The 25,867-nt window shown below is 60.3% G+C and overlaps 1 protein-coding gene across 4 annotated transcripts in view; it reads left to right on the top strand.

The window, feature by feature from the left end:
• The window catches only part of LHPP (phospholysine phosphohistidine inorganic pyrophosphate phosphatase), a 139,563-nt gene extending 115,129 nt beyond the window's left edge, over positions 1-24,434 (top strand). For 2 of the 4 annotated variants that reach the window (XM_070275841.1, XM_070275835.1), the window contains 2 exons: positions 4,446-4,634; positions 23,551-24,434. In XM_070275841.1, coding sequence (XP_070131942.1) covers positions 4,446-4,634 — 189 coding nt within the window. In that variant the 3' untranslated portion in view covers positions 23,551-24,434. The remainder of the gene's footprint in view (positions 1-4,445; positions 4,635-23,550) is intronic. The other 2 variants (XM_001489690.5, XM_005602168.4) reach the window with 1 other exon arrangement.
• The last annotated feature ends 1,433 nt before the right edge of the window (positions 24,435-25,867 follow it).

Below are 25,867 nucleotides of genomic sequence, written 5' to 3'. Positions count from 1 at the left end.
AGCTGGAGCCCGTGCTGGAGCTGGCACAGTGCCCCTTCCAGCTGTCTCTCCTCAAGCCTGGGCGCGGAGGCCCTGGCGCGGCCCCTGTCAGCGCCTTGGCAGCTTCACGAGGGCTCCCAGGTCACCTTTGCCTCAGGCCTTCCCGAGCGCCACCTGGGACTGAGTGGGGTGGTAGGTCCAGAGGGCCGTGGGAGCCTGGGCTGGTGTGTGGGCCCCCACGGAGGAGTGAGGCTGCCCCTACTCAACAGGCCATGGCAGGAGAGCTTTTCCTGGGGGTGTAGTGAGCACCTCTGCCCTGTCATTTTGGCCAAAGCCACCTTCCTTCTCTCACATTGGGCCCTGTCACTTCACCTCCTGCTCCTTGATTCAGTCTGAATGTTTATTTCTCCCTTTCTGATTCATCCCTTCTTCTCCACCCCTTCCTTCAACTCTGAGGCCAGGGTGACCTTGACGGTGTGGCAGCCGGTAGCCTGGCCCATGCCCCCATTGAGATGTGCCCCAGCCCTGCCCCGATTCCTCCCCCATCACCGCTGTCCCCCTTTCTGCCCCTATGGCCTTTGCTTTGGCTGTTCATTCTCAAGTATGGCCAGAACTCACCCTGAGTTAAAAAAAGAAAAGCCAAGAAACGTTTGCTGAAACGTCTCGGGACTGACGCTGACCCTGCAAGCCTTCCCCAGCACAAGGAGAGCGTGGAAGCCCTGGCGGAGTGCGGATGCAGGTTGAGGACAGGGCTGCCAGCCTCTGTAATGAGGGTATCCCCGACCCGCAGGCCCCACACCAGCACTGCCAGCCACGAGGGAGAGTCCCACTGCCCCCCAGCCCCAGCAGACCTCACTCGCAGGCGCCGTGCGAGGAGAGCCAAAGGCTGAGCAGTGTGACCCGCTGGACAGGTATTCGTGGAGGTCTAGGGCTCCATGCGTGCCCAGCCCGGGGGAGCCATGGGCACAGCGCGTGTCAGCCTGGGCCTCGCCTCCAAGGTGACATGGGGTCCAGCCACCGCAAAGCATTGCTCTCTAGAGCAGCAATCTATACTTTTTAATTTAAAAAAATAGAAGTTTTTGCAAATGTCTGCACAAAAATATCCATATTGGTGGCTTCTCATTCCTCAGGATCTCCCATGACAACAGCTTGCAGGGGATAAGTCTGCCTTCCAAGGGGGGACATACCACAACCCAACCTCATCCCCTCCCTCTACTGCTGGCACTCACCTGGCACTGGGGGACGGGGGGTGCTGGGGATGGGCACTGAGGGGCACAGAGGGCATCAGTGAGGGGCACCAGGGGCACTGACCCACCCTCCACAGGGGCTGGTCCCCACGTTGCAGTGTGCTCTGGGAGCTGAGGAAGGAAGAGCAAAGTTTGGGGAAAACCAGACGCTCGCTTTCTTGACCTGCTGTGTTGCCAGCAAAGCGTGGTTATTTATAGCCATGGTGGAGGGTCCATAAATCAAGGCTTTTGCCCGGCGGTGCAGCTAATGTGGACTCCAAAATGATCTCCTGGGGCCCTCTCTGCTGAACTATCTAAGAGAAAAAGGCTTGTCCTCTGCGAGGCCCGAGGCTTCTGCCCAGCCTCATTCAGCCCCTGGCAGACCTTGTTCCGTGCTGCAGGGTCTACACACAGCCTTTGGGGCAGTCTGCGCAGAAGGAGGAGCTGCTCGAAGCAGGCGGAGCAGAGGAGGAAGGGAGTTAGGACTATGTGTGGCAGGCACCTTTTCCGAAATAAGCGGCTCAGAACATAAAGACGGAGCCCCTTTGGTGGCGGCCAGACTTGCTCACAGCATGCGTCCCAGGTCCTCATTTCTCTCATCTGTTCCCAAAGCTGCCAATGCTTGATTCCGCTGTGCCCACCCTTCTGGCTTCTGTTGTACCTCCAAAGGCGAAGGCCATCAGCAGAAATTGAAACTTGGCTTCAAAAGGTGACACGGGCTCAGCCACGGAGTCACTCAGACACAGTTGATGATCTCAGGGGCCCACGCAGGACTGCAACCAGGAGAAAGTGTGGGCAGTGGCTACGCAGGCTCAGCACTGCCCCTTTGTTCAGGCCGGATGAGTGGGGAGGAGCTGGACCTCTGATGTATATGAGGATGGGGCTCCGTGGAAGGCCGTCGTGCTGGAGGGCTCACCCCTCGAGACTTCAATCGCCTGTCAGGGGGTGGCCCCAGGGACAGTGGAAAGGACAGTGGAAGTCCCATTCACTGGCACTTGCTTGCTGTGTTCATAGCATGGACGGAGCGAGGCCTTTTCCTGTCCATCTCGACAGACCTGTTGGCTCTCCTACATCTGTGGGGACAGATCTGTGTGGTCCCCACTGGGCGCCTTGGCCATGGCTGCAGAGCTGAGGTCGGGGTCCCCGGGGCTGCAGCCCCTCTGATCTGCAGGCCCCCTGCGTGCACTAGCTCTCCAGCTCCGGGGCTCAGCTTTGAATGAGTCTATTATTCCTGCCCTGATGCAGCGTGCTGGTCCGGCAGTTTCTTCAGGCTGGCGTGCTCGGAAGCTGGCTGCTGCCAAATCCAGTTGCTTGACTTAATGTTTCAAGGCCAAGTCCTTTCAGGAAAGTTCTCTCCACCCCTACCCTGCCCCCTTAGAAAAATAGATGTGCAATTGACTGGCTTTGCAGGTTTTTAATCCATCATTCTTTCCAAAGAATAGTGTGAAGGGCTCATTCGTTCATTCACATAACGTTTTTCTCTCTTCCTCTGTCTCATTCCACACGCACATGAAATGAAGTGGGAGAGCACAGACCGCGAGCACTTTGGGGATGGGGTGCAGAACTAGCACTGGCTGAGGTCTGTGCAAAGGAAAGTGCCACCGAATGCCAGGGAGTGGCGGTGCCCATGGGTGGCCACCGGGAAATGCTGAAACCTTCCACAAGGGGTTTGCTGCAGCCGGATGTCCCTGTTGGCATTCCTCTTTATGCCTGTGATGTTTTAAAAGGCCTGGATTAATTAATAATCCCTCTATGTATTTATACGCCCACCTCTTCCCCATGGTGGGAGGGGCGGCGCCGTGCGGGCTCTCCACTTGGCCTTGCCCTTGCCTTTCCTGGCGGCGAGGGGATGAAGGATACACAGTCAAGGGGGTCTTGCTTGTGCTCCAAAGGTGCCCTCAGAGCCAAAAGAACTTTTCCTGGCCCAGAATTCTGAGTCAAAGTGTGATGTGGGCATTGGCAATGGCGAGCATCTCCAGGCCTTCGCTGAGACAGCCCCTCTGTGATGGGGTTACAGGGCTCCCCCCGGCCCAGCACCCCCCACCCCCAGCCCAGCACCCCACGGCCCACCCGTGCTGGGACTGGGACTTGTCAGCCCCAGGCAGGAGCTGCAGGAGGCAGGGTAGGGTCTATCCCATCTGCCCAGGGCTTCCTGACGTACACACGGTAGGCCCGTCCCACGGGAGGCACCCAGTGACACCCAGCTGAGAGACGCGGCAGACCCACTCTGCCCGCCAGTTCGTGCAGTGCTGTGGTCGGGCCTCTGCTCTGTGGATGAGGAAGCAAGCTCAGAAAGGGGCAGTAAACCCTCTTAGTCCCACAGCAGTGCTGGGCCTTGGACCCTCTGTCAGGGTCTGCCGCTTCCCCCAGCTGAGTGTCACTGAGGGTCCTAGGCCCAGCACTGCTGTGGGACCAAGAGTGGGTTCGTAGCTTTGGCTGTGCCCCGTAATGTCGGGGAGGGCACTGTGCTTTTGGTAAAGCCGTCGCCCACCTCCTGGCAGGAAACAGGAGCCCTGTCCCAGAGAGAAAAACTCCCTCCCCTCCTGAGGCCCAAGGTCACCGTTCTTTCACACCGTTTCCGCCATGGCTGAGGGTGAGGTGTCCTGTCTCTTCGGTTCTCGCTGGGGTGCACAGAGCAGCCTCGTGAGAGGGTGTGCAGTTTGCAGGGCACAGCCGCCGAACCGGTGAGGTGGGGCTGCACGCAGTGCTGTTTCGGGGTCCGGGCTTGTTAACTGAAAGGGAGGCAGGACAGGAGGGTCGGCTCCCCGCGCCTGCCCCTCCAGCGAGCCTCCTGTGAGTGTCCAGCGGGGGTGGCCTGACAGAGAGAAAAGACGGGGCCCTGCCGTGCGGAGGGAAGGCCCGTGCAGTTCTGGAAGGAGACGAATTCGGCCATCACGGTGGCAGGGGCCACTTAGGCCACCACAGCACGGGGCAGGGCCTCCTGACAGTGGAGCAGACCTGAGGGGCTGCATTCACAGGCCCAGGGCCTGGGGTGCGAGGGCAGAGTCCACACCACCCCCCAGTGGAAGAGGCGGGCAGGCAGGGCTCCTGAGGCCTGGCAGCCTGACCCCCACCCTGCAGCCCCAGCCTCGTCTGGGAAGCTGAGGCTCCAAGCAGCACAGTGGAGAACGTTAGGTCTAGGTCAGAGTCTAGTGTGGAAACTGAGGCCCGGAGGGAAACGGACTTGCCCAGGACCACACAGCCAGTGGCTGGCGTTGTGCTGCCTCCCTTGTCTTACAGGAAACTGTGGCATTATCCCGTGGCAGGCTGCTCTTTCTTCCTGCAGGACAGCCCTCAAGGGGTCTGCACGTGGGAGCAAGGTGGTCCTCAGACAGCGCTGTCCATCAGAATCTCCTGGGGAGACTGGACCACCCGCCCCCAGGCCACACCTCAGACCAGCTAAGTGAAAATCTCTGGGAGGAGGTTTAGGTATCATTCAATTAGCATTTCTGATTGATCTTTTCAAAGAACTCCTTCTTTGTTTCAATGATTTTCTCTATTGTTTTTCTGTTTTCAGTTTCATTGTTTTCTGCTCTGATCTTTATTATTTCCTTCCTCTGCTTGTCTGAGGTTTATTTACTCTTCTTTTTCTAGTTTCTTAAGGTGAGAGCTTGATGATGGATTTGAGACGTTTCCTCCTAACTTAAGTGTTTAGTGCTATAAATTTCCCTCTGGGTCCTTGTTTGGCTGCACCCCGCAGCTTTGATACCAGGCACGTCATTTTTCTAATTGTAAGCTCCCCAGGTGATTCCCATGAGCAGCCGGATTTGAGAACCAGCATTCTCATCTCACGTCTGATCTCGGGCCTGTAGAAATGGAGCTGGCAGCACTTCCCAGTCCACTTCCTACAGTTCTGAGGAGGAAATTAGGCTTTTCCTGCTGAAGAACTTTGTTTAGGGACAATTTAAGACACCAGCGGGGTCATGTGCTCTGCTCCCTCCATTCCCCACCACGTAAAACACACTGGACAAGTTAGTTCTCAAGTATGTATGGAAAAATAATCAAGGAAATAGTCTGGAAACCTTGGTGGGGTGGGGCATGAGGGAGATGGGCCTTCTCGGATGTTAATGGTGTAAAGCCTCAGTCACTGGAACAGTGTGGTCCTGGCACACGCCCGGGCCAAGGGACCAGTGAAGGATCGCATTCCTGTGTGTGCCAGGCCCTGTGCCCAGCACCTGGTGCCCAGGAAGGAATCGGGTTGACGATGCATCTGGGGCCCTGCTTCCCACGGAACCCTCAACCCACACAGCACCAGGAGGAAGAGGGTCCTGTTACCTTCCCACCCGTCACCAAATTGGCCTGCCAGTCCTTGATCCCACCATCCCTGAGCCCTTAAATACACCAAACCTGGGGCTCGAGTCCGAGAGGTCACTGGAGGGCACTGAGGCTGAGAGGGTTGGGGGAAGAGCAGTCACTGGGGTGTTCCTTGAACCTGGGGAAAGCCCTGGCCTCAGAAGCCTGAACCTAAACCACTGCCAACGGCCAGACTCCCCCTCCCGGTCCTCAGTTTCCCCATCTGTAAAGAGGACAGCGCCCCCCTGAGGACCACTGAGCAAACACATCTGAGTGCTGCCACCATCCCCACCCACAGCTGGCCGGTGGATGGAGGCTGCTGGAGCTGCTTCCAGGGTTTTCCGAGCCACAGGGCAGGCTTGTTTGGGGCCAGTTTATGGCTTCCCAATGAATCGTGGGACAGGACCAGGGTCTGAGGAAAATCAAAGCAGTGTTGAGTAAACGTTCTGGAGGAGCAGCTCGTCTTCCTGGACTGGAGATGAAACTGAAGAAAACAAGATTCCATCTAGGAATCGTCCAGGGCGAGGCGGCCCGCCAGGAGCCAGGGCAGCTTGGATGGGGTCCCTGCACGCACAATCGACCCAGTGTGGGGCACGCTGCCCCGGCAGGCTGGCGTCCCCGAGGGCTGGAATGAATGGCCCCCTCACTGGGCGGCTTTGACCATTTATGAGGTGCCGTCTGGACTGTGATGAATGAGGTGGTGTCCGTCAGCTTTTTGGGGAACCTGGCCTGGGTGGAAGATGCTAAATAAATACAGGGGGAGGGGCGCTGGCCTCCCCCCCGGTTTGCTCCAAGCCCTCCGTTTCTGTGCCTCAGTTTCCCCATCTGTATAGAGGAACTGATGAGGAATACCCACTCTCCCACCCCCAGCCAGTGTTGCAAGTACAGGCAAGAGAGAGAGAGAGTCCCGGGGAGAAGGGAACCCAGGGACCCCTTCTGCTGGGGCCTCTGCCCGTGAGTGGCAGGCGGACGGCCTTTTGTGCAGAACCAGGCTCAGCTCTCTGCGAGGACATAGAGTCTTCCCATCTCGGTGCTGCCTTGCTGGGCTGCCTCAGGCCAGCCTCTGCCCCTCCGTGGGCCTCAGTGAGTAATGAGGGGTTGTACCCTGAAGTCCTTCCAGCCCTTGGGTTTGGGGGCTCATCTGCCTTGTTTGGGGGCTTGTTCTGTCCAGGGGTACAGGGAAGATGCCAGCATCGCAGTCAGCCCAGTACGTGAGTCCCAGCTCCCCCACGTGCCGGCCACGTAACCCGAAGCACACCGCTCACTCCTGTGTGCTCCTCCCAGGGGTGGGATGTGGAGTCTTCTCCGGGTGGACAGGAATGAGGTGCCTCTGTGGACGTGCTGTGTGCCCCCAGGGTTCTCTGTCCTGAAGGTGGTGGGTTTGGGCCTATCTGATGGCCTCCAGTGAGGGCCAGCCCTGGGCAGTCTCTGGGTGGCGGTCAACGTCTGTTTGACGTTGCAGGGACCCCCGGGGCACTTGGCTCAGCTAAGGGTGCTCTGTAATTAACTGACACGCTCTGCAGAGCAGGCGCCTTTCCAGGTGCTGGGCCCCAGGAACAGGGCTGGCCTGGACTGCCCCTCCTGTGGCTGGTGAGCCGCTGGGTCCAGGAGGGCCACTGCACCCCTTGTCCTATTTGGCTGGGCTGCAGAAACTGCTTTTCTTATAACGTATGTAACATAGCATTCCTGCAGCCTCCAAGGGAACTTAGAGAGAAGGTCCCACCCATTATCCTACCTCCCTGAGACAGCCAGCTGTCTCCTCCAGCCTCTGCCAGCTCCCTTCTGTAGCCATGGTCATGTGCACAGATAACTCTCCTCGTCTACCTCCCCCGCCCCCGGCCATTGTTCATAGCTGCATCATATTTTATGGAGCAGATAAACATACTAGCCGTAACCCCTCCCCTGTGCTGGGCATCTGACTGGCCCCTTCTGTTGTACACAGTGCCGGCATGGCCATCTCTATGGCACCCATAGCTTTTTCCTTCGGTGCAGCAATTTTCCACATGCCAGACTCCGTATGAGGTCTCTTTAGAATTAAGTCTTTAGGAAAGATTTCCAGAAATGGGGTTGAAGATTGTGATTCTTTTTATGGATCTACAGCCAAATTACCCCCCACCAGAAGCATTGTCAGCTTGCATCCCCAGGAAGGGGGCCTCAAAGCAGTGTGCGTCTGCTCCCCAGGCAGGGTGTATAGCAACAAATGGAGAAGTTACACAGTGGCCGCAGAGGCCTGCGCAGGGGACAGGGAGGCCGTCCCAGAGGCGGGGATGCTACAGAAGAGACCCACCCGCAGGGGACCATCCTCTTGAACCAGGGTGTCAGTTTCAAATGAATGAGCAGCCCCTTTGCAGTGTTTCTTGGGGCAATTTGGTCCTTTTTGTCCTGCCTGTGCTGTCATCTGTGAAGGCCATCAGCACCGTGGCCGCATCATGTCCAAGTGCTCATGCCAACTACCCCTAGGTAGCCCACCACCCACCCAGGTGCTCAGCACCCGCCATCTTATTCAGGCTTCCCGTCGCTGCTCCTGAGACAGGGAGTCACCTTCTCAGGAGGGGTTTGGACCCTGGCCACAGGAGTCCAGAGCCTGCATGCAAAATGCTGCATCCAGGCGCTGCCCCCACAGCCCCACCAACTGCGAGGGGCCTAGGGGGTCTCCTTAGGTCCCTTGGCGCAAGAGGCGCTCACACTCAGAACTCAGTCATGGGTGGGAGCCAGACCAGCGGTGCGCTGCTCCCTGCCTGGCGCAGGCCCTCCTCTCCCCGCTTGCTCCGGCTGGAGACTGACGTTGGGAGCAAGCTGGCTGAGGTTTCTTCTTCTGCCCTGTTAGCGCTGGAGGCTCCTGATGATGGTGAGTGAGCGACAGACAGTTAACTTGGGACCCTCACAACGGAGCACGTTGGTGCTCAGCGCCCAGCATTAGGATGCTCAGCTCACCATCTCGTTCAGTGGGCCCGGGCTGCCTCTTTGTGACGGGAGAGTCCTCTCCATGCGAGGGCCTCGGGTCCACCTTTGCCATCACATCGGCCTTTGCGGGGACTTCTTGAGCACGTGGGGGCCTGCACTGCAGGCAGATCGGCTCAGCCCCTTTCCTCCATGCAGGCCCTGGGGCGAGCTGGGTGAATGAGGCTGCCAGGGAGGGGAGTGGCTGTCACCCCACCCCAGGGCACCCTCTGAGACTTGTTATGTGCAGGATTGGAACTGAACGATGAAATCCCTGCATGGGGCTCATTAAACCCAGGCTCTAAAACTCCGCTTGGCTCCTGGGGCCTTCGCCGCTTGCCTGCACTGCACTGTTCCGCCCGTGCCCACTTCCCCGTACTGTCTGTTCAGGGCCACATCTGCCTCTGTCCCCTGTCAGCCCCTGAGGTGAGACGTCCACCCACAGATGGGAGAAAGGAATGGGAGAGCCAGAAGGTCAGCTGGAGCTCCTTGGTGTTCTGAGGGGAGACTCTGAAGCCCAGAGAGGAGGAGGGACTTCCATGAACGAGGTGGGGGCCAGGTGGGAGCAAGGGAACAAGTGGGAGCCAGTTTGGGGAACCTGGGCTGAGCAACCCAGTGACCGCTCACGGTGCCAGGCATCGGGAAGTCAGGGGAGTGGGTCTAGCCAGTCTCGGAGCCATGCAACAGGCACCTTGGACTGAGAGGCCCAGGGGTCTGCTCGTTTGGGAAGAACAACTTCTGAGCTTCTGCAGACCCCTGCTGAAGCCTCACCTGCATAAGGCCACGCATGCCCTCACCTGAGGCAGGGACAAGAGCCTCCTTAGGAGAATTGTCCCTCCTGGACAGTCTGCTTCTGTGTAACCCCCAGGGTTTCTCTCTTTGCTTTGGCTGCCAGGGAACTCAAAGCTACATGTTTTTGCTCAGATTCCCAGGCCTGTGGTACAGGTATTTCCCCTCTTGCTCACTGTGGTTTCTGGGCTGCCTCTCTAACTTCCTCTGGCTCTGTGCTAGTATAAACATCACTGTGTGCCTTTTTAGGCTGCCTGGGACACTTAAAAAACCAACTCTTTATTTCATCCACATTGCTGTGTGTAGCAGGAGCCTGTTCTTTTCCCTTGCTGTGTGTCGTTCCATTGTATGGCTGGGCCACAATTTATTCATTCTGCTGTTGACGGACAGTTGGGTGGTTCCCGGTTCCGGGTCATTATGAACAGAGCTGATGGGATGTTCCCGTCCTGTCTTTCCATGGACGGAGCCTCATTTCTCTCAGGCACACGCCCGGGCTGTAATCGCCGGGTCACGCGGTATTCCTGTGTCCAGCGTTAGGACAGCTCTGCCAGGCGTTTTTCCAGAGCACCGCCCCATCTTGCACTCCACCAGCATGGGTCCCCGATGCTCACGTCCTCTAGCACTCGGGGGTTTTCCCTCTGGCCATCCTGGTGTGGGTGCGGTGGGTGCTGCTCTGCGTCTGCACATCCCTGACGGCTCGTGATGCTGGGCGCTGTTCAGCGGGCGCAGTGGCCAGTCGGACCTTCTGGTGGTGGAGTGCTGGTTTCAACCCTTTTCCAGTGGCGCACGCGCAGAGTAGGTAAGGGCTGGTAGCCCACAGTCCATGGGGGCTCTTGAGGCCGTGGAGTTTGTGACACTGCGTTTTTCAGCTCAGGGTGCGCTTCTGTGGAATGAGAGCTTCCTTACTGGACCCTAAACAGCACCCAGGACAGGGCAGCCTAGCCCATCGGCTGTGGGCACCCTGCCTTAGGAGACCTTCCTCCGAAGCTCACAGATGGACAGGTGCTGGGGGAGCCCTGCTCTCAGCCGCCCGGAGCTCAGTTTCTCCGCCTGTCAGGGGGAGTATGGGTACCACCTCCCAGGACAGCTCGAGGAGGCGCCAGCACGGTCCCCACCCATAGTAACCCCCGTCATCAACAGGGTCCCCAGCCCAGCTCCCCAGTCCGGACGTAGCGGTGACAACAGCAGCCTTCCGTGTGTGGGACCATTGACCCCCATGCCCCCAGCATGAGAGGGGCCCCACCCATGCCCTCCCTCTCCTGGGCCACCAGTGGAGAACTCATAACTTGGCTGTGGATCCCAGGGCCGGCTGGGCTGATGGCGAGTGGTTTAGCCTCAAAGGCGGGGGGAGGAGGGGGTGCGGTGGCTTTTCTGGGGAGGCCGCAAGTGAGCGCCCCGCCCGGTGCCCCTAGGGGCCTGGGTGCAGGCACAGGCGGACCTCTCAGGGGATTCAGCCGCTGGAGAGCACATTGCAGGGGGCTGGGCCAGCTTGTTTTAATCAAAACACACACCAGGTGTTCAACATGTTTTTATCAAAATATTCTAAACAGCCGTCAGAAGCTCCTCAGCCACGAGGCCACATGCCCAGCTACCTGGCTCCTGGTGGGGGGGCAGCAGACCTTCCAGCTGGCTCTGTGACCCCAGGAAGGCAGCTTACCCTCTCTGACCCTCCATTTTGTCAGTTGTAAGATGCTGCTGCGAAAACCGGAGCAGGGTTTTCGCCAGGTCCCCCGAGGGAGAAGCCTCAGTGATTGTCACTATTATGAATAATATTATGAGCAGAGCATCCCGTCAGCTTGGAGAAGTGGGCCCCGAGGGCAGGCTCGGGGGCACAGGCTGCGTCAGCAGCCCCTAGGGGTGCCCCTTCTCTCTCTCAGGGGAGTCAGAGAGGCCCCTTGCCACCTGTCCCTGGGCACAGCCACACGGGCATCTCTGCAGGCCTGGCATTGGCCACCGCCGAGTTTGCTCATCACCTGCCAGGTAGGAGCATGGCGCTTGTCCCTAGCCTGGCTGGCTCCTGTTCAGAGCCCCTTGGGCAAAGCCCCCTAAGGTATTTGGCCCTCAGGACCTGCCACCTTCTCAAAACATGGCATCTGCTTCCCAGACACCAAGCCCAAGATGAGCTTCCCGTGAGGAGCTGTGGACCTTGCTGCTCCCCCGGCCAGAGCAGGCCCCTGAGGTTCTCCACCCACCCGGTCCAGCCCCTGCCGTCCATCCCTCCACCCAGATGGTGCATCTGTGGGGGCCACACCCTGTGCCGGCTGCATCATCTCACCGGCTCCACTGAGCCCTCGGAGGAGGTTGTCTCAGCCCCACTTACAAATGAGAGAGTCCAGACTCCGAGGGGCTAAACATTTGTCCAAGGTCACACAGCAGTCAGGGCCAGCCCTGTCCAAACCCGGCTCAGGCCTCCTCTGCCAGGCCCAGCAGGCCAGACTAGCAGGAGGGCCGCCAGCTCCCTGCCCATCCCTGGCCCAAGTGTGGGAGGCTTGAGTCCTGCGTGGGGCTATAGTCGGGGACCTCAGGTCAGACCTGAAATGCTTTCTGGCAACAAAAAGGGGGAAGAAAAGAGAAACTGCCCTTGCTATTTAGACGACCTGTGGGAGTGATTGTGGTGTGACGGCTGACTGCTCGGGCCTGACCTGGGGTGCTCTGGGGCTGCCCTGCCTCCCAGGGAGCTCCGTGGACAGAGCCGCCCATGCTGGGGTGCTCTCCCATGACCCTGTCAGGCCCCCATTCTGGAAGGTCCCAACTGGATTCTCTGGGCCTGTGTTCCAGAGGCCTTACAGGTGTTCATTCATTCATTCACTTGTTCATTCAGGGGGTAGGCTGCGTCCTGAAGGCCACGTGGTGGGGGTCAATCTGAGCTGGGCCTTGCAGAGAGGAGTGGGCGTGAGAGGAAGTTTTGGGCAGCCGTGTGGACAGTTTGAGGCACGTGACAGGATGAACACCAAAGCTGGAGAGTGACAGGGAAGGAGAGAAGAGGGTGGCAGGTGGGCTCCGGGGTAACCTCATGGGCCACGCTAGGGAGCCTGGATTCGGTCTTGGTGATGGGGCGCTGCAGGGGCGATGGGTGCCCTGCCCAGACCTCTCGGCCCCCGCTGCTGCTTGTGTGCAGCCCCCATACCTGCAGCTCTGTTCAGGATGCTGCCCTCAGTGCTGGAGCCTGCTCAGCCTGCAGGCGCAGAGAGCTGCAGGCCTGGGGTCTGGGGGCTTGCCTCTGGGACTCACTTAGACTGGGGGTTGGCCCTGGGGTGGGTGGCATGCTCTGACAGTCAGGGTTTGGGGGGAGAGGACGTTTCACCCTGGTAAGTGGTTCTCCAGAAGGAAATTCTCTGGCCTGGCCCTGCCACCCAGACGAGAGCCCAGGTGCTTGGGGACTCAGCACTGGGGCCTCCCCAAGGAGGTGAGGAATTCGGAGTGCACATGGCCCCATGCTGGGGCCTGGGCTCTAGAGGGAAGCAGGAGGGTGAGGCCAGGCCAGGGATCCAAGGCCCCAACCCTCAGACACCTGCCCTTCTGCCCAGCCCCCCTGGGCTATGGGGACAGATTGGTCCCCACGCCTAGATCTCTAGGGAGCCAGATGCATGGGTGATAACACACAGCCCCAGATGGTCAGACGGAAGGAGGCTGCTGGCTCGCCTGCTCAGGTGGTTGGCTGGCTATTCCTGTCTCTGCCAGGAGCCAGGGCCTTATGCTGGGAGCATGGGACCACCACTGGGATGCCCCTGACCTCAGGGAGCACAGTCTGGAGGGGGATGACACAGGCAACCAGACAATTGCAGTAGAGTGACAGGTCCTCTGAAGGGGTCGACACAGGTGCCATGGGGCACAGAATGGGCACCTCGCCGAGGTGAGGGCTAGGAAAGGGCTCAGGGAAGCCTTCCTGGAGGAGGTGACTTGTTCCTTGGGAAGTATGTCCCAGATAGCCAACACTTTCCGGCAGGGCAGCAAATTCAGATACTTGCAGGGGCAGGCAGGAAATGTAGTGGAGGGAACCAGGCCTGGTCTGAGAATAGGGAGACGAGAGAGAGTGGTGGGGAGTATGGCAAACCATCAGCTGTTTGCCCCATTTAAGGGGGCAGCTGCCTCTGCATCAGCTCAGTTTTGCCTGGGGGATGCCAGCCCGTTGTTACTGGATCTTCCAGATTTTCAAAAGAAGCCAGACTTCCAGCTTCTGTTTTTGGAAAACACTACACTCACCCACGCAGACATGTCCAAGGTCCCTGGATTGTGCCTCTGGCCGTACTGTGCGTGTGGACTGGGCAAAGCCTAGGCAGGGGCTCCAGCCGGGGCCGAGGGCTCGTGTGTCAGTGGGAGGGAGTCTCCCACTCCAAATACCAGTGGGCGGCCATGCAGCACCACCCACTATTTTCGGGCGTCCTGTCTCTGTTCTCAGCACCTCCAGGTGCCGGCCGCCCGCAGGCGGTGCAAACCGCGCAGGAAACAGCTGGTGCCGGGGGTCGGTTTTGGTTGACAAGGTGCCGCCAGGCTGAAACCGCCGTCAACAGGCCCGTTTCCTCCCTGTGGACAGAGTGGCCCTAAGGGCGGGTGCCAGGGCCCATGGGGAAGTCCCACTGCGGCTGGGCTCTGGCCTGTGCCCTCTTCCTGGCTGGCCCCAGTGCTAGAGATGGACGGCACGGCCTGGTAAGGAGACCGGCGGCTCTGTGCTTCTGCCTGGGGCCGGCTCCAGCGTGCGTAGTACTTTTCTTTCGTTTTCCTCGTCGGTTTTCCACAGCACCGTGCTGTCCGCACTGCGTTCATTGAAGCTGGTGGTCACGCCCCGGGGCCACCTGTGTCCTGAGCTGATCCGGAGGGGAGGGCGTCCCTGCCCACAGGCACTCAGTCTGGCTGGAGGTCAGCCAGCGCATCAGTGATTCCCAGATGCAAAACATGTCCCGGGCGCTGAGGGCAGAGCACTAGAACGAGCCGCGATCTCAATTTGCGTGAAAGCCAGACACGGACGTTGAAGTCCCCGCTCTGCCAGGTGCTGCTGTGACTTTGGGCAGGTTCCACCCCTGCTTGCATCTGGGTGTCTGTCATCTCTAGAATGGGCCAGTTGTGCCCACCTCATGGGGCGCCGTGCAGGGTACATGGGAAATGCTCCTCAGAGCCTGCCCGCGGCAGACACGGGCTCCAGTTGTCCCCTTGTCCTTGTGGTGCAGCGTCTGTGGCTCACCTACCCCTCAAGCCAGGCGAGCTTTGCCCGCATCCTGGGACCTGCCTGCTGGCTGGGTGGCAGCTCCAGTCTGTGGCAAGTCCCTTCCTCTGCCTCAGAGAGACCCCTGGTCCTTCCCAGCTGGAGGTCAGGTCAGTCAGGCCAGGGTTCTGGGCCCTGGAGCACCCCTTGCCTGAAGGAAAGGGGCACCCGTTAGCCCAGCCCTGCCCCTCGCCCCCACTCATCACCACATCCAGATGAAGCAGACCACCAGGACACTGGAGGGACCACGGAGCCCATGAGGCAGAAAGCACAAATAACGTGCCCCCCCCTCCCCGGGGGGGAACCCCAGCCCACAGTGAACATGCCGTGTGTCTCCCAGCTGGCAGGCACAGGACCCCACTCCGCCTTTAGCTCCTCTGTCGAGCAGAGGCAGGAGGGAGGGGGAGGCAGCCAACTGCGAGCCCCTGTCCCTCCCTTCAATGCCAGGCTCCTGGCCCCACGTTCATGCCCTGAGGGGCCTGGCTCACGTGAGGTGCGAGGAGGGTGGTGTGGGGAAGGCGTGTGGGGGGTACAGGCCGGCACATCCTCAGGGTGCGCCTCTGCCTTCTTGTTTGCACAGACTCCATGGGGTGTGCTCTGGGGGAGGGCCACCCTCCCCCCTCCCCTTTCCTGCCTGTTACAGATGAGCAGACGGCCCAACTGACAGGGGAGGCCCTGGGGCCTGCCAGGAAAGGGAGCTCTGGGGCGTGGCCACCTCCCCTGGCAGAGCTCTGACCCCAAGGGAGGTCCCAGCCAGCAGAAGTGTGTGTCCCCATTCCCTTTCCTGGCCAGGGAGCCATGGGCCTCAGTGGGCTGGGCCGAGGACTCTTTCAGGCCTAGGGTTTTTGTTTCGGTATTTTTCCCCACGTGGTTTTAAAGATTTTATTTATTTTTTTCCTTTTTCTCCCCAGTACATAGTTGTATATTTTAGTTGTGGGGCCTTCTAGTTGTGGCGTGTGGGACACCACCTCAGCGTGGTTTGATGAGCAGTGCCATGTCCGCGCCCAGGATTCGAACCAACGAAACTCTGGGCTGCCTGCAGCGGAGCGTGCTAACTTAACCAGTTGGCCACGGGGCCAGCCCCCCAACATGGTTTGAAAGCACCCAAGAAGCCCCTGTCTGTGTGAGCTGGTTGGGCCAGGGGAGGACAGGTCTCTGCCATCCGTGGCAGGAGGTGCCCCAGGCTGCAGGGTCCCCAGGTGGGTCTCAGGGGCTCCAGGCTGGTTTGTGCCAGGCCTCAGGCAGAGGCTGGACCCCGGCAACTGGGAATGAGGACCAATGGCAAGAGACACAGGACCCAGGGGTCCAGGAGCCTGGTGGGCAAGGCTGGGGGCCACAGGCCTGAGGGCTGAGCCCATCTCTGAGTGAGGACAGAGCTTGAGGCTGGAGCCGAGGACCAGGCACCCAGCTGAGGCATCCAGGCAGGACGGCGCAGGGCCTGGTTCTTGTTTCCATGGTGACGTCCCAGCAGGCAGGAGCCAGGTCAGGGTCCCCTTGTGAAGCAGGGCTCAGCAGGCCTTGGCTGGAGGAGGGCACAGGCCCCTGGGGAGAAGCTGCTGCCTAGGTTTCTCTGTAAGCACCAGGACCCCATTTCCCAGAGGAGTCCGGGGTGTCTGCCCAAGTCTGGGCCTGCCCCACCTCCAGAGCCCAGGTCCTGCATTGGCCCAGGGGACAGAGGAGGAAAAGCAGTCCGTCTGAGATCTGTGGCCAACTCCACTTTCCTGGCCAGATAAGGTCACTGACCGGCAGGCACCTGCCAGCAGCCAGCCCAGGTCCAGGGGTCGCTGCGTGCCCCACGGGGCCCCAGCAAGCTGCCCTCTTGACAGTGAGCATCCTGGGGCAGCAGGTGGACGGCAAGGAGCCTGTGGCGTGGGCCTCATGTCTGGGTCATGGCCAAAGGCCAGAGTCCCTTAATCAAACTGCAGCAAGGTGCCTGGGGCGGGTGGCGGCGGGTCTCCCAGCACGTCCTCCTGGCGTTTGCAGGAGACCATGCTCTCGCCCTACCCCGGGTCTCGGACTCCTGGGCTCAGATGGAAAGACCCCTTTGCCCAGTGTCGTCACCTCCGGCTGCATGGATCGACACCCTCTGTCCTTTCCTCCAACGCCGTCAGCACAGCTAGCACTGGCATCAGTCTCAGTGCCGTCACCCTCCCCGTGCCGGCACCAGGGCCCTGAATTCACTTGGCTGGTGGTGTGGCCAGCGCTTCCGAAACAACTGGGGATGAAGTTGCGTGCCCTTCCCGTATGGGCCAGGCCGTGGCCTCTGTCTGGCCCTGCCCTGGACCAGGGCAGGGGGTGGCAGGCAGGCAGCGCCGAGCCCTCCAGAACTCCACACGCAGAGGTAGCCCCTGTGTCCCCTCAGTCGGCAGAGCCGGGGAGGAGGTGCTGGCCCCGCGTGGGCCCAGGGGAAGGAGGCAGGAGTGGCGACCGTCCTTGCTGCGCTCCCCACTGGGGAGTCCAGCCACCATTTCCTTTCGCTGGTACAAAGACCATGCCTGGGAAGCTGTCCCGGCTCAGCCTCCTTCTCTGCCTCCTTCGTTCCCTCCTGCCCTCGGCTCACAGGGCACGAGGGGGAGGGATGGCTAATGACAGGCGGCGCCCTGCCTGGGCAGGGGCCTTTTGTTCATTCACTCAATGGTGGACACTTCCTGGGTGCCTGGCCCTTCCCTCTAGGCAGCCCAGGTCAGCAGGCACCAGTAGATGTCCAGTCAGCATGGCACAGGGGAGTCAGGGGACAAGTCCTATGTGCTCAGAAAAGAGTAGCTCACCCTGCGGGATGGAGCACAGAGTTGGAGATGGGATTAAGTGGGTGAGGTCTTGAAGGGTGAGTAGGAGTTTGCAGGTGGAGCAGGACCTAGTGATCATGCCATTCCGGGACACAGCATGACAATGATGTGTGAGAGAGGGAATGTCTGAAGACCAGCGGGCCCTGGACGCTGGGTGGCTGGCGTGTAGAAGGAGGGTACTCAGTTAGAGTGGACCTGTCTACTCTGCTGAGCTGGGCTGTGACGTGGGCAATAGGGAGCCACAGCAGAGTTTACATAGGGAGAGTGGGAGCTGCAGGACAGGGAGGGAGGAGCCAGTGAGGGGAAGGGACAGGCCTGAGCAGAAGACCCTACCGCACCCTCCGGAAATGGGCTCAGCCCAGCGAGGGGGCAGGTGGAAGCCATGCTGGCTCCTGGCTGACCTCCTGATCCTGCCACCACTTGTCACAGCCCTGCTCCTCCGCTTCCAGCTCCAAAACTGGGGCGGCAGGACCCACTCACAGCTGCTGTGCAAGGAGGATCCACCCCCCAGAGACGCCAGATCGCCGCTCACAGGAGCCCGGGGAGGAGAGAGGATCCCCTGGACACCGGGGCATCTGCCTCCGCCTCCACCTTTGGGCCAGGACTGGAGGGCCCCGCTCCCGCCTAGTTAGGGAGACATCCTCAAGGACCATGTTTTGATGCTTCAGGAGGATGGCGGTGAAGACAGTGGATGGGGGTTGTCCAGCCTAATGTCCATTTTTCTGGAAGCTTCCCTGACCCCTTGGGTCCCCCATAAATTCCCTCAGACCCCTCCCGCTGTGAGCCACAGGAGGACAGAGGGCAGGACAGGAGGAGGCCCACCCCCCAGTGCAGACAGTGCCAGGTGCCTTCTCGGTCACACTTCGATTCTCGCTCAGAGTGGCCCTGAGTGCCGGGTCATGTGCCCACCTTACAGATGAGGAAACTGAGGCTCAGGGAGGTGAAGAGACAGCTCGCGGTGGACAGAGCAGGGAGTTCATCCTGCATGGCCTGGGCTAGGCCTGGAGCAGGGGAGGGGCAGTCCCGTGACCCCCACAGGGATCTCCTAGGGTTCAGGGAAAGGGGGCGTCCACTAGGTCCCCGGGGGGCAGAGGGGGTCAGGGCACACGTGGCCTGGAACAGGGCCACTGAGGCAGCCCCGGCCCCGCTCAGGGACATGGCCAGGTGCTGCCTGCTCTCTGCTCTGCCCCCTACAAGCTGTCTCTTCACCTCCCTGAGCCTCAGTTTCCTCATCTGTCTCCCGGGAGACTCTGGTGTCTGTCCCCCCCCCACACACACACTTTATGTGCTCTCTGTCCCTTTCTACCCGTCTCTCTTTCTCACCTCCTTCCCTCCATCCCTCTCTCCGCCTCTGTCTCTCTCTGCCCCTGCCCCACCCGGTGTGTCTGTCCCCTGCTCTCTCCCACCTTCTTTGCTCTGTTTTCTCCCCCACTCTCTGCCTGTCTCTGACTCAGTTGCTCTTCCCTCCCCCATGTCTCTTTCTGTTTCTGTCACACTGCCCTTCCTGTTCCTGCCTCTCCTCCCTCTCGCCTCTCTCTTCCTCTGTGTGCACATCTCTGTGTCCCTCTGTCTGTCTCTTCCCCCGAGCCCCCGCTCCCATCTCCCCTCCTTCCCTGATGGCTTGCTCTGTCCTGGCAGGGCCTGCTCAAGGCCCATGTGTCTCTTGGCCCCTTTCTCCATCACCCTCTCTGCTCGGTTCCCACTGCCGAGGGGCAAGTCTTTGCTGGGTTTCTGGTTCAGCTTCCGTAGTGTGAGGTCTTGGAGGCCCCGTGGGTCATAGGTCACTGGCTGGCATGGAGTGGGATCCTCTCCTGCCCAGTCCATTAGGCCAAGCCTAGCTGCATCAGGGGCTTCAGAGTGGGCAGGCCCATAATGAGTCCCCTCCACGTCCCCAGCTCCCGGAGAGCCGCAGCCTACGGCAGCGTCACATAATGAAGATATAAAAGTCCACGATTTCCTCTGTGTGTTGGCAAACACCGCCGGCTGCTAATGCAATCCTTTCCTTTAATGGATTCTTGAATTTAAACGATATGTAATTAAACATAATTAGCCATGCACGCCATGCGGCTAGGTACCGTATGCCGTGGGACCGGCTAGAATGTCATTACAAAGCGTCTTCTTTTATGGACGGATCTCTTGTTCCCTCTCGAGGTCGAGTTCATTTGACTGGACAGTAAACCCGGCCCGAAGGTCTAGTAAAGGGGTCCAAGGAGGGGCTCCGGGCCAGCTGCCCGGGGACCTGGATGATGAATTGGGGTGGGCGTGTTTGCTGGGAGAAGTTCAGTTTGGCTTTGAGCAGCCACGCTGACCTCACTGTGGTGGAGAGAAAAGCTGGGAGTCTGATGGGAACTGTGGGGACCTGGGGGAGGGGGCACAGAGCAGGGACAAGGGGCGTCAGCACCCGGGCAGGCGGGGCCTGAAGCCTGCCTGGCCGCCCACTGCCCCCAATGGCCCCCTCTGAAGTGGGGCACTGGGGCCCGTCGCTGAGCAGGACTCCGGGGCCACCCTTGGGCCCCAGGGGTAGCTGAGGGATGCCCGAAAGGGCGCATCCAGGGCGACGCAGGACTCGAGCCTCAGGCACACCGGCCAAGCAAGAGGCAAGACCAGGGCAGGGGCAGAGCGCAGCAGAGCCGGCTGCCGGGCTGGAGCCCGCTGTGACCACTTCCTTGGGCACTCCAGGCTGTCAGGATGTCCCCCCAGGGTCCTAGTCCCAGCCCACCTGCCTGTCCCACTCCACTGCCCATGGTTACACATGCCCCTGCACACACACACTCTGTCTTCCCTGTGCCTCCAAGACTGATGTGTATCCGTCCGGCCCATCTGTCTGTCCCCCACCAGCCTGTGGGCCAGGGTAGGGTCCAGGCCGGGTCACCCTCCCTCTCCCTGCCAGCCCGGCCCTGGCCCTAGGGCACAATCCAACAGCTTGCTGGGTTCTCAGTGGTCCCGGGAACCGTGCTGAACCCCCACGCCAGGCCTGTCCCCCAGCCTCACCGGTCAGCTCCTGCACTCCTCATGAGAGTCCATGCGTGTGTCCTGCTGTCACCTTCGTTTAGAGACAGGGATACCAAGGCATGGAGGTGGACGGCCCTTGCCCAAGGTCACATGGTGGGTGGGGGTGGAGCCCTGCTGATCCTCAGGGCACAGATGAGGAAACTGAGGCAGAGGGGCGGTTTGCCAGGGAGTGGGTTTACTGTCCAGTCAGGTGCTCTGTCTCTCGCAGAGGGCCCCGCCCCCTACCTTGTGTGTCCTGGGCCAGGCTGGGAAGTGGAGCTGCCGAGAGAATTCCTGCTCCGGGAAAGACGCGAGGGAGGGGGTGCATTAGCAGCTGCAGGGGCACCTGGGACCCCTGCCCGGCCCCTCAGTCTGTACCAGGGAGGGGTGTCTGCACACCCTGGAGCCAGGCATGCCACCAGTGCCCAGAGCCTGCCTCTCCTGCACCCCAGGAGGGCCTGAGTGTAGAGCACCGGGTCCCCACGGAGGAGGAGCTGCCCACAGGAAGGACCGTCCACAGGGCCCCGGGCAGGTGGGAGGCTATGAGCACCCCATCCTGGGAGGATGGATGGCCCGACCAGGGCTCTGCCAGCCTCTGCTGTAGAGGCCCGCAGAGGAGCTGGTTGAGGCTCTGTGGGTGACGTGTGGTCTCTGTTGCATATTTTCTTCTTTTTACAAGGCCTTAAAAATATGAAAACCGTGCTTAGCTCAAGGGCTGTACAAAAACAGGCTGCAGGCAGGATTTGTCCCCCAGGCAGCAGAGAATGGCCACAGTGACAGGAAATAGACGCCTTGCATTTGTGAGATCATGTGCAACATTTTAGTTAAGTTTTCAAGGTAAAATATACCTCAAAAGCATGTTCTAGATAGCTTTGTCCATGTGCATATAAGTGCACGACAATGAACAGCAGGATGCATTTCCCTTGTGTGCCCCCCATCATAACCCCCCAGGTCAAGGTCTAGAACACTGCCAGCACCCCAATCGCACCCCCCAGGAAGTGACCCTCCTCCGGCCTCTGCACTGGAGACTGGTCTCGAGGGCTCATCCCATTCGGGGTCTGTGAGCCTGGCTTCTTGCGCCCGCCATGAGGTCTGGGCATGACATCGGATGGGCGTCGCAGCCCAGGAGCAGTTCCTTCCGAGTCTTGTCGTGCGCTGTTTTGACGTGCACACTACTCTCCCGCTGATGGACGTCTGTGCAGTTTTTGCCTTTTTGCTCTTATGACTAAACCTGCTCAGAACATTCTAGCACCATGTCGATGCACTTTCATTGTGTGTACACCTGGGAGTGGAACTGGTTGGTCACAGTAGGTACCGACACACAGTTTCCCAAAGTGGCCACATACAAGCTTTTGGTGCTGATGAGTGCGTGTCTCGGCACTGACGTAGGATGACGGAGATCTTGAATTCCCACGTGCCTAGATTGTTTGTGTCTGTGATGGCAAGAACAAAATAACAATCCCTTAAGATACGTGCACAACACGAGAGTTACTCTTGCTTGAGTTGCTGATGCCGTAGGTGATGGTGAGGACCCTTGTGCCCTCATCCCCTTGTCTTGTCCCCAAGGCTCACAGTTTGGGGCCTCACCTCTGGGGCAGTCATGCGCCCTTGGGGCATCTGTCCACGAGCATGTTGATCCTCGAACCGCAGGGTGGCCACCCTTGAAGGCCAGAGGAGCGATGCCCACTGGCCCTGGCTCCTGTAGGTGGTCTCTGTGCTTAGAGCCGGCGCTGCTGACCCAGGACCTTCCTGGAGGGTTGGGAACGTCCAGCCGCCAGGCATGCTCTTGGAGGCTCTGGCACCCAGGATATAGCTGGGAGTCAGAAGAACCAGGTCAGATCCCAGCTCTGCTCTCCCTGCTGCATGACCTTGAGCAAGTCTCTGAACCTCTCTGAGCCCCCATTTCCTCATCTCTAAGATGGGGTGCCTGCCTCCTCCCCGAGGATGTGAGGAGAAGATGATATGAGACTTGTGGAGGCTGTGCCTGGGGATGGCAGCAGGAGGGAAAGTGAAAGTGGCCTCGGCCCGTACGAGAGGGTGGGTGAGTAAGTGGGGGTCCTCTGGCAGGGGCAGGGGACAGGGCAGAGCCAAAGCTTGCCCCCCCCAGTCATAAGGAGTGTCCACCTTGCCCTCCCCCCAGGTCCTGGGCCTCCGCAGCCCCTGGGGAAGTGGCCTCCAGGCCACTGGGCTGAAAACTCTGTAAAAACAAAAGGTGCCCTTGCCCATGACGGCCGTCTTTGGGTAAATTGCTTTGCAGAAGCCAAACCCTTCAAAAAGGACAACTTGGCTTTTGGAATGTTGTCAGAACCAACTTCAACCACTTCCTTCCAGACAAGGGAGGAGCTTCCCAGGTGCTGGGCCGGCGGCTGGGAGGGCGCCGTTCGGGCTTTCCCAGGGAGCTCGGGCCAGGCTGCATGGTAAGGAAGCAGCCAGCCCCCAGCAGAGTGAGGGTGCAGAGGGCGGCCCTGACCCACCCAGCTCCAGCCTAGAGCAGTGGAAGGGCCTTCCAGTCACCAGGACCCCCTCTCCAGCTCATGGCCCCCTTAGGCTGCCATGGCCACGGGGACAAGGTCCTAGCTCCTTCCAGAACTGTCAAGACTCTGGGTGGGATGTCCCCAGGAGCCCACCCCGAGCGCCTCCTGTGGCCGCGGCCCCAGCTCCATTACAGTCCCTTGCCCACATGCCCACCTAGAACCCTGTTCTACTTCAGAACCCCACAGCCCCTCCTCCCCAAAGCCCCCACACAGGGTCCCCTTGGTGCTGCACAGACCCTATAGGCGTGGTCTTGCTTCCCTTGTCCCCAGCATCCAGCCAGACCTCAGGAAAGGTCTGGGGAATGAATGAAGGCTTTGGGAGGTTCTAGCCCACAAAATCCCAGCCAGAGAGGAGCGTCGCCAGGACCCTCACTGTTGGCAGGAGCAGCCTCGGAGGGCCCCAGCCAGATGGCTTGTGGGCCCCTGGGGTCTGGGCAGGAGGGAGCTGGGAGCAGGGTTGAGCTCCCACCCCTGCTCTCAGGCTGTGCTGCTTCTGCTGGCAGCACGGACGGAGCAGGGGCCAGCGGCCACTCCGCACAGGGCTCCGAGCAGGTTTCCAGTGGAAAGGTTTGGGCAGGTGCCAGGAACAGTCAGGAGGGAGATGTATGTGCCCTGAGTTGGGGGGGCTGGGACTGGGGTGTGGGGATGAGGGGGAGAGCCATTGGCCACAGGCCTGGCTGCCTGATGAGACGCAGCAGGGCCTGGAGGTTTCCTGAGGGCAGGGCCAGGCCTGTGCTAGATGCTGGAAGAAAGCAGCTTCAGGGGGTCACCATGGGGTCACCCACCAACTAACCTATAGCCATGCTCTCCAGGCCCAGTGACGAGCACCATCCAGAAGTGAAGGCTGACGGGTACGTGGACAACCTCGCGGAGGCCGTGGATTTGCTGCTGCAGCATGCGGACAAGTGATGGGCCCTCTGAGACGGCCCCCAGCATCCTGCCACCCCTCCCCCAGTGCCTGGACCACCCAAGGCCCTCCCCTGTGCCCTTTATCCTGAACAGGCAGGGAAGAGGGCGCCAGCCAGGCAGCTCTAGGCTGCCCTGCCTCTGGGCCCGTGCCAGCCAGCCCCTTCCTCTGTCTCCCCTGCCCACTCCGTACCCTGTCCGCCCTCCCCAGTCATGCCCCCCAACCTCCTGAGCTGAGGTCATCCCCACCTGCTGGCCTGAACCCCTGCCTGCACCCCAGGGAAGTCACGAGTGGGGACAGACCTGGGGCCTCCAGAGAAGGAAACCCTCGGGCCTGGGCTGGGGGTGCTCTGGGACTGTCCCGAAGCCCGGGTCCCGTCACTCTCCCTTTGCACCTGGTCCTTTAACTGCTCCACCTGATTGGACTCAGAGGCACTGCCCACTGCCTCCGTATCAGACATTCCGTGCACTTGAGGGAGGAGCCTGGAGGGGCCTCCCGTGCACAGTCCATGCAGCCTGGAGCTGAGCCAGCCTCCCTGGGACTGCCCAGCAGCCCCTGCCCACCCTCCACCCGCCACCCTTCCTGTCCCCGCAAGTCACCCCTGGAGCCAAAAGCCAGGCCAGCTCCCGGGCACTCTAAAGACACCCTCCCACAGAGCACAAGTATGACCCTCTGGAGTCGAGGTTGCAGGCACGGAGGGTGCTTCTGGAGCCCCAGCTCAGACTTGAGTGTGTCCTGCCCGGCACAGGCAGGAGGAGACTAATTAAATAAGCTCTGCCCTGACCCACAGCCGACTCAGGCCTTGACTGCAGAGGGCCGTGGGGGTAGGGGGCGGTGGGGGCAGCCTGGCACCGTCCCTGGGCCTGCCTGTGCTTGAACCCCAACATCAGCGGGCCAGGACCCTGAGACACCTCGCCTGTCCCAGCCCCAGAGTTTAACTGGTGGGGAAACTGAGGCCCTGAGGGGACAGTGAGCTCCCGAGGCCCCATCAGGGACCAGGTGGGCCAGGGCGCACGTTGGCCTTCCTCACAGAGCAGCCCCGTGGCCGTGGGCTTCCCCACTCACTCAGCCCGGGTTTCAGGTTTCAAAGTCATCAGCTGTCAATAGATAGTGCTCCGTTTCCCCCCACATCGACCCAGAAGCCACTGATAAGTCTTGGGATACAGCTTCTCATAAAAGAAGTCCTGAGTCCTCCGCAGCCGGGTTTCCACTCAGCAAAGGCAGGCGCTGATGAACACTGGACCCGGAGCCTGGGTCCCCCCCAGGCCACAGGTGGTGGCGGCAGCAGGGCTGTGCGTCCCCAGCCTTGCCCACCATTAAGTAGGGGTGGGGAGGAAGTGGCAGGGCCGAGCCTGTTCACGGAGAGGAGAGGCCGCGCCGGCTGCTGTGGCTGGCATGCCAGGGAGCAGGGGCGTTTGGCCTGTCGGGTGTCCCTTGTCACAGCTCGCCGGGAGCTCTGCAGTGGCTGGGTAGCGGGCACGCAGCTCACTGCAGTGTGGAGGGCACCTGCAGGGGGACAGGTTTGGGGGTCTTTGGTTTTCCCTTTTTTTTTCTTTCCCCTTTGCGTCCTTGGCAGGAGCTAGCAACCAGGGCAGCGCCCCCTGGAGGAAGGAGGCTGGCGCTCGCTCTCTCCATGGACAAGAGGAGTCTCCTCTTGCAGGCTGCTGCCCATGAGTGGGGACAGGGAGGGTGTCCAAGGGACAGCAGGTGCAGACCCCTGCTTTGGACAGAGAATGTGCCACCCCCGAGCTGTGGGTTCAGTAAGTGGATGCTGTTGTCCCCCCATTTTACAGATAGATAAGTACACTAGGTGCAGAGGGAGAAAGCCGCTCTTCTGAGGGCCGACAATTGGTAAGGGCAGAACTGAGGCCCGAATCAGGTTCTGACCCCACATCCATGCCCTTTCTAGTCTCTTCCACAGTCCTTCTGTGGGGGGTGGCCTGTGGCGTTCTCCCTCCAGAGACAAAATATTCTTTGGGATTGAGCTCTGGCCCCACTGTGGGGGTGTCATGTAACTCCTAAGCCTCAGCTACTTCATCCTTTCCCTAACAGGCATCACTGAGCCCTGCTGGGGGCCAGGCCATGCTGAGGTGCTGTCACCCAGATGGGGATAATGACATCTGTCCTGCTGCCACCTAGGGTGACAGTGCTGCCCAGCCCCAGCCTGCTGCAGACCCTCCAGCCACGCCCCAAGCATCGCAGCACAGTTCTCCGGCCAGAGA

Source organism: Equus caballus, chromosome 1, assembly GCF_041296265.1.
Source record: "Equus caballus isolate H_3958 breed thoroughbred chromosome 1, TB-T2T, whole genome shotgun sequence".
Lineage (NCBI taxonomy): Eukaryota > Metazoa > Chordata > Mammalia > Perissodactyla > Equidae > Equus > Equus caballus.
This window is presented reverse-complemented; position numbering and strand designations above follow the sequence as displayed.